This window comes from Dendrobates tinctorius, unplaced genomic scaffold (assembly GCF_039654945.1).
Source record: "Dendrobates tinctorius isolate UK_male_01 unplaced genomic scaffold, ASM3965494v1 ptg000138l, whole genome shotgun sequence".
Classification (NCBI taxonomy): domain Eukaryota; kingdom Metazoa; phylum Chordata; class Amphibia; order Anura; family Dendrobatidae; genus Dendrobates; species Dendrobates tinctorius.
In genome coordinates, this window is record NW_027361806.1 from 11,764,068 (window position 1) to 11,772,042 (window position 7,975).

General features: G+C 50.8%; 1 protein-coding gene and 1 long non-coding RNA gene across 3 annotated transcripts; one reads left to right on the forward strand and one right to left on the reverse strand.

The window, feature by feature from the left end:
- Nucleotides 1-355: 355 nt before the first annotated feature.
- Nucleotides 356-3,153, reverse strand: JUN (Jun proto-oncogene, AP-1 transcription factor subunit). The gene is made up of 2 exons (XM_073544582.1): nt 3,034-3,153; nt 356-2,159 (listed from the first exon to the last, which is right to left on the reverse strand). The coding sequence occupies exon 2, from the start codon at nt 2,090-2,092 to the stop codon at nt 1,148-1,150; it is 945 nt and encodes a 314-aa protein (XP_073400683.1). The 5' UTR covers nt 2,093-2,159; nt 3,034-3,153; the 3' UTR covers nt 356-1,147.
- Nucleotides 3,154-3,272: 119 nt separating this feature from the next.
- LOC141048716 (uncharacterized) lies at nt 3,273-7,659 on the forward strand. 2 transcript variants are annotated; one of them, XR_012220121.1, is made up of 3 exons: nt 3,273-3,490; nt 4,998-5,206; nt 7,268-7,659. It is a non-coding gene; the product is annotated as an uncharacterized lncRNA (long non-coding RNA). The 2 variants fall into 2 exon arrangements; XR_012220122.1 differs by having other exon boundaries at nt 3,281-3,480.
- Nucleotides 7,660-7,975: the final 316 nt, after the last annotated feature.

Genomic DNA, 7,975 nt, shown 5'->3' on the forward strand with positions numbered 1-7,975 from the left:
AAGACTTAAAATTTAGTAGCTTTTAAGAAATAAAATGTAAATTTTAAGTCCCTTTAAGTGTCTGCACAGTTTGCACACAAAAAAAAGGCTACCCATATAGACCTAATTGTAATTTGAGCGTTTTTTCCCCCTCGTTTCTTTATGCAAAAGGAAAAAAAAAAAAAAAAAAAAAAAAAAAAAAAAAAATACATCTGTTGTAAACTTAAAAAAAAAAACAACAAAATACATAGAATCCATCAATTTACTAAGAATGTATAAATATGGTAACGTCGTTTTTAGATTCGAAGCCCTCCGTCCAGTTTGCACGTAGGCAAATATACATTTTTACTTCATGAAAGGCAAACAAGACATGAAATACTTTTTGACATGCACTTTTATTGCAATGTAAAAAAAAACAAACAAAAAAAAAAAATCAATATAAGTTAAAAAAAAAAAATCTAAGTTTTTCCAAATTTTGTAAAAACTTTCTTAAATAGAACACATGGAATTGTCCTCGGGAACAGAAAAACAAACATAGAAAAATTATAACTTTATTACAAAGGTTAAACTCAAAAGAGTTCAAAAATTCTCTTATTTACAGACCATGATGGGTTTTTTTTTCAGGAACCCAAAATAAGGACATAAATAACTTACAAATAGCTTGAAGCTGTCACGGACTGACACTTTGTCAGCGTTATAGAATATATAAAAAACAGTTATGTACACATTTATATATAGTGTAGAATTGGGTCAAAGACAAGCAGAAATATATATATATATATATATATATATATATATATATATATATATATATATATATAGTAAAAGTGATCAGACAACTGCCCCCCTCCCGCCCCCTCTGAGAATTACAGAAGTTGTAGTCCGTAATAAGCAGGTCATCCTTAATACTGTACGATCATGAAAACTTAAAGGGTCCATGCAGGTCTCAATGTTACACACAGGCCTGGTGCTGTAGAATTGATCCTGCGCTCTGCCCTACCACCTCTTGCTCCAACGGAAGGCCGGGCAGACCCCCCTCGCGCACGCGTGTTCAACAGTCAGATCACGGACGCCTATTTTTGTTTTCTCCTCCAATCAGGAGTTTCAACCTGAAATTGCTTCCTCTCTTCGTACGCTCTTTCCTGGCTTTTCCTGCCGCTCTGTCCGTTCAGAATGTCTGCAGCTGCTGCGTTAACATGAGCTGGCAGCCGCTGTTGACGTGATTCATCACTTTCTGTTTCAGCTGGGCGACCTGCTCCCGGAGCATGTTGGCAGTGGACGCCAATTCAGAGTTCTGAGACTTTAAGTTTTTGACTTTGTCTTCCAGCCGGGCGATGCGTTCCAGCTTCCTCTTCCTGCACTTGGAGGCTGCGATCCGGTTTCTCATACGCTTCCGCTCGGCTTTTATCCTCTCCTGAGACTCCATGTCAATGGGGGAGAGAGGAGGGGTTTCGCCGGGCATTTCGGGCACAGTCTGGGGCTCTTCTTTCAGAGCCTGCAGCCTCGGGTGCTGGACAGGGATGGACGGGCTGGTGTGATGCTGAGAGGAGAAGCCCATTGCGTTGCTGTTGAAGGCAGGGGGCGTGCTGATGGTAGTGGGGTTGAAGTTATTCAGGTTGGCATAGACAGGGGGCTCGTTGTGCAAAGTGTTACTGTATCCATTGCTACCTGCTATGGAGGAGACGGTGGTCAGTCCAGTGCTGGCGGGGGCTTGGGGCGCAGCGGTGACATTGGGCAAGTGGTTCTGGTTATGAAGTTCTGCCAGTGCCCTGACAAACCCCTCCGCAAATCCTTCCTGCTCGTCCGTGACATTTTTAGGGCAGAGGAACTGGGTAGGAGTCGGGGTGGTAGTGATCATCCCATTGCTGGACTGAATGATGAGCCTCTCCAGTTCCGGGGAGGCCAGCTTGAGGAGACCGACGTCTGGCGAGGTGAGGATGTCCGCCGCCTTGTTCCTCAGGTGAGGCTTGATGGCGCTGGACGGGTCGGACAGGTTCAGAGTCATGCTCTGCTTCAGCACCTTGGGGTTGTATCCGTAGCCGGCCGGCTCGGGCTGACTGAAAGCAGCGCTCAGTGCATCGTCATAAAAAGTAGGTTCCATCCTCGCAGTCATACAAAACGGACCCGAACCGCTGGGAGAAACGCGTGGTGCAGCAGCAACTGGGGTCTAGAAATACGTCCTGCAAGAAGAGCAAAGCAAACAGGTTATTAGTGGGACGTCCTGGAGCCCGAACCATAGAAGTGTCATCAGTGATTATAGGGGAGCTACATGCTGCACTAAACCCCTATAACAAGCTGTCCGTATATATCCCGAGCCCCTAGATCTTCCACATAACCTCTACCCCATAACAATCTCCAGCAGGTAGAGCTGCTCTGCCACTTCTATATACACCCCAAAACTTCTGTGTTGAACTCCTAAAACTATTTCTGCAACACTTCCATATAAACTCTCCAGCACTTCTAGGGCTGATCTATTCCATCTAGAATATTAGTTATTACACTTTGGCTTGTATCTGCAATCAACCCTCTAGCACCTCCTGCATCTTATACATTCACTCAGAACCCTAAAATATCCTAATAAATATCTGTAATGCACCCCCAAATTATCCCTACAGCCCAATGTCTCATCCCTAGAGCGATCTCCACCATGTAGGGTTGCTTGTTCCTTCCAGATCTGCTCCACCTCTGCAGTAACCTCATTGCTCCCCAAACTTCTGCACTGTGCCCCTACCCCGCACCCTGCCCGGTATGGGGCCGTCCCAGCACAGTCACACACTTTTTCTCCACCATTAGCTCCCCCCTACCAGCTCCCTAGAACTTTTCTTCTTGTGCCTGACCCCCCAGGAGGAGTCCTGCACCCCCGGCTCAGTCCCTGCTCCAGTCCCGGGGCGCCGCTCCCCCTCCGCACAACTTCTGGAGACTTCTTAGAACTTCGGAGTCTCGGAAAGTTCTGTGAGCTGTCCCCCCGCCGTCCCGTCCCGTCCCGTCCCGTCCCGTCCCGTCCCGTCCCGTCCCGTCCCGTCCCGTCCCAGTGAGCAGGGTCCCCGCTCTTACTTGCAGGCAGGCTGCCGCTGGCCGTGTCCCGGGCTGAGCTGCTCTCTCACACTCTGAGCCCGGGCAGCGTGCAGCTAACTCTTATCTGCGGGCAGTCACCCACTAAAAATAGACATGATGTCACCCCGGCGGCCTGCCATTGGCTGAGGAGGACGGTGGGCGTGGCTAAGGGTGCAAATGAACCCTGGTCGCTATGGTGACCGCCCTAGAAGATTCTAACTCTCGCAGAGGCTGACGGGATGAGGTAATGCTGGTCACCCGCCGCGGTGCATTGTGGGCTGACGTCGTGCAGTCGGAGGTGTTGCTGTCCGGGACGCGGTTTGATGTTTGTTCCCGCCACCTGCCTGGCTGTGACTGACCGCCCCAGACACCGAGGGCGCAGCCGCTGCAGAACCTCCTGACAGTGACTGCAGAGCTCACCACCTTCAGTGACCGAACAGCGAGGAGGTGACGGCAGGTGCAAAGTTTCAGGAGTTAGTCTTGGACTTGTAGTTCAGCAGACTGACAACGCGGAATGCAGCTGCTGCAGAACCTCCTGTGTGACAATTCCCGCCCAAACTCCGAACATCTGACAGTGGAGCCGCGCAAGAGCTTCTGCAGCAGCTTCACCCAAACTCCTGGGAGGCAGCTGTAGGGCAGGAGAATATTGGGAGTTGTAGTTCAGGTTGTCCGATGGGACTAATGTTGGATATGGGGGTTCATGCCCCCCATTCCTCTAGATATAGGGGATCAAGCTCCCTCCCTGGATATAGGGCCCCCCCCCCACACACGGTATATAAGATTACCTGCCCCTGGTACCCCAGGATATAGTGCTTCCCTGCGCCATCCCCCTGGATTTAGGGGTCTCCTCCCCCACCTCCCTGGACATAGGGGTCTCTGCCCCACTTAGGATACCTGGATGTAGAGGTTTCTGCCCCCCCACCACCCCTGGATGTAGAGGTTTCTGCCCCCCCCCCACCCCTGGATGTAGAGATTTCTGCCCCCCCCCCACCCCTGGATGTAGAGATTTCTGCCCCCCCCCCACCCCTGGATGTAGAGATTTCTGCCCCCCCCCCACCCCTGGATGTAGAGGTTTCTGCCCCCCCCACCCCTGGATGTAGAGGTTTCTGCCCCCCCCACCCCTGGATGTAGAGGTTTCTGCCCCCCCCCCCACCCCACCCCTGGATGTAGAGATTTCTGCCCCCCCCCCACCCCTGGATGTAGAGATTTCTGCCCCCCCCCCACCCCTGGATGTAGAGGTTTAGGCCCCCCCCACCCCTGGATGTAGAGGTTTCTGCCCCCCCCCCACCCCTGGATGTAGAGGTTTCTGCCCCCACCCCACCCCACCCCACCCCTGGATGTAGAGATTTCTGCCCCCCCCCCACCCCTGGATGTAGAGATTTCTGCCCCCCCCCCACCCCTGGATGTAGAGATTTCTGCCCCCCCCCCCACCCCTGGATGTAGAGATTTCTGCCCCCCCCCCACCCCTGGATGTAGAGATTTCTGCCCCCCCCCCACCCCTGGATGTAGAGGTTTAGGCCCCCCCCCCCCCTGGATGTAGAGGTTTCTGCCCCCCCCCCCCTGGATGTAGAGGTTTCTGCCGCCCCCCCCACCCCTGGATGTAGAGGTTTCTGCCCCACCCCTGGATGTAGAGGTTTCTGCCCCACCCCTGGATGTAGAGGTTTCTGCACCCCCCCCACCCCTGAATGTAGAGGTTTCTGCCACCCCCCTTCCGGATATAGCGACTCTGCCCCTCCACCCATGGATATAGGGGTCTCTATACAGGTGTTCCTGTCCCTCCCTGATAGAGGGGTTCCTTCCACCCCCCCCTCGGATATATGGGCCTTTGCCCCCCAGGATATAACAGGATGTAGGGGTCCCAGCTGTGTTTCTTAGGACAAGGGTCTCTTTTGTCCCCCTAGGGTATGGGGTCTCCCCCTGGATATGGGGGTCTCTGAGAGTAACCAGTGGCTTTCTTCCCTTAGACTTGGTACAGTGAAGCTCCTGCCCCGTCAGAAGGGGGCGTCCTGACGTCTGGTCCCGGATTGTGAGCTCGCAGCAGTAAACATTGAAGAGGAGGCGTAGACCGGCGATGCCAGCACTGTGGGTGGAGATGCCCGCGGAGGAGAATCTGGAGGGCTGGGCACAGCCAGCAAGTGGAGTGTGACAACAGAGTGACTGGTGGTGGATCGCGGTGAGCATGGTGCCAGGATCCGGGCAGTATAATGTGGATGACCGGGCATGCTGGGACTTGTAGTATTCCGGTGGCTTCAAAGCCACAGGCTGAGTATCACTGACCCAGTGGATGACCGCATAGGGTTAAAGAATTCCCCTGCAGAGACACTAAGGGGTTAAGTTTGAGAGAGGAAACCCCTCTGTGCTCTCTGTAGAAACACAGAAGTGGAAAACAAAGAAAGTTACACAAATGGAGGAATCTCCGGACACATTGTAAGGAAGATGAGGAGGAAGGTTGTATCCATACAATGTGACATTTCTGACATTGTGGACATGCTGTGACTTGTAGTCCTACAGAAGCCAGAGCTGATCAGTAATGTTTCCATAACTCCCGCTCAGTTCTGTAGAGAGTGACTATTCTATGTCTTCCCAAATACTGGGGGTCCCGGCAGCCAGACCCCAACTGATCAGACTTCTGTGAATTCCCCTTCATTGACAAGTAATCTGGAAGGGGTTGCATTTATAGGGGCATGCTGTGATTTGTGGTCCCACAATAGCTAGTGATGGGTTCTCGTTATATTCTGCCTATGTAGCTTCTTTCCTTTCATTTATCTTGGTGCGGTGCCGTACATGATTTTCCCCTATATAAAGTGCGGTACCGTACGTTATTTCCCCTATATGCAGTGCCGTACCGTACATTATCTCCCCTATATGCAGTGCGGTACCGTACGTTATTTCCCCTATATGCCTCGCCGTACGTTATTTCCCCTATATGCAGTGCGGTACCGTACGTTATTTCCCCTATATGCAGTGCGGTATCATACGTTATTTCCCCTATATGCCTTGCCGTACTTTATTTCCCCTATATGCAGTGCGGTACCGTGCGTTATTTCCCCTATATGCAGTGCGGTACCGTACGTTATTTCCCCTATATGAAGTGCGGTACCGTACGTTATTTCCCCCATATGCAGTATGGTACCGTACGTTATTTCCCCTATATGCAGTGCCGTACGTTATTTCCCCTATATGCAGTGCAGTACCGTGCGTTATTTCCCCTATATGCAGTGCGGTACCCTACGTTATTTCCCCTATATGCAGTGCAGTACCGTGCGTTATTTCCCCTATATGCAGTGCGGTACCGTACGTTATTTCCCCTATATGAAGTGCGGTACCGTACGTTATTTCCCCCATATGCAGTATGGTACCGTACGTTATTTCCCCTATATGCAGTGCCGTACGTTATTTCCCCTATATGCAGTGCAGTACCGTGTGTTATTTCCCCTATATGCAGTGCGGTACCCTACGTTATTTCCCCTATATGCAGTGCAGTACCGTGCGTTATTTCCCCTATATGCAGTGCGGTGCCGTACGTTATTTCCCCTACTTACAGTATATCCGTTTGCTCCTTAAGGAGTTAAGCAATAGGCGGGCCCTCCAGATCTTCTATTACAGGGGTGTGGACCGCCAGGCACTGACTGACGGCCATTGTGTCCAGTCCTGTGAGCCAGGCACATAATGACCATATATTGTGTGCGGGGCGCACCAGCTCCTCCCTCCTGGGGCCCGTCCAGGGCTTGTCAGGTCGGCTTTAAGTCCAGGGAGGAATTAACCCATTGCTGGAACGGCTTTTGCGAGTTGCATGCAAGATTAGAATTGGATCCTACTTTAGGAAAGACTTTCTCAGAATAGGATTCCCTTTGGGATATTTGACCAGAAATACAACTGTGAAATTACAACTCTCAGCATGTCCTGGTGGGCTTCGGGCTGGGTTCCGAACAGTAGCACGAAAGGTCCACAGTCCCCAACCTGTTGCAGAAAACTACAACTCTCGACATGTCCTACCAGCCAGATGCTAGACGGTCACAGGTTGGAGACCACTGCTGTAGGTCGCCTGTGTATCTCGCGGTGATGGCAAACTTCTTGGCCAATCACAAGCACAGAGGGGCCCCGCCAGTAACATTGACTTTGAGGGGCCCACGTTTCACCTGCATACACTCCCCTCAGTCACAGATTTACCTCTCTCATAAGCTAAACTGCCCAGTTTATTATAATGACGAGATGCTGCTTTTTTCTTTTACAGAGGGTATCAAGTGAATTATGCCAAGTACTGCCCATATAGTGCCGACACGGGCCCGCCGGAGGATTCCCCTGCTCCCTTATGGTCCAGTCCGAGCCTGGGACCCGCTGACACCGTAGGGCCACGTTCACACAGTAGAAGCAGCAGCGAGGTGAGTGCGTTTCTAACCATTTGAGAGTAGATTTTATGTTAGAGGGGGATCCGATACAAATACCCGAAAATCCAATAATCTGATACTTTCCTAGATTGTAAGCAGGACCCTCGCTCCTCGGTGTCTATTGATTGTGTAACTGTGCAATGTCTTTATTGTTTGTACCAGTCCCGTCAGAATTGTAAAGTGTTACAGTTAGCGGAATATGTTGGCGATAAAGAAATAAATCATTTATTCTAATTTATTATTTGGATTGTCTTTATTTTGATAGTCGGCCAGTCGCCTGCTGTATGCCAGGAGTTTTGGGTCATCAGGGCCGTGATTGGAGGTTTTTTTTTTTTTTTTTTACATTTTCCGAATCAGTCGATCTAACAGCTAATCCGATTTCTGGGTATGGAGGCTGAGAAGTAGCACAAGCCCATAAATGAGCTCATAGGGATCATTTCTCAGTGTCAGGCGAGGCTGCTCCTCAAACAACCTTTATAACACATCAGCCGTTATCACGTGGAGGCGCTGAACTTTGGATTCTGGTGGAGCAGACCTTTCTGGATGAGCCGTGC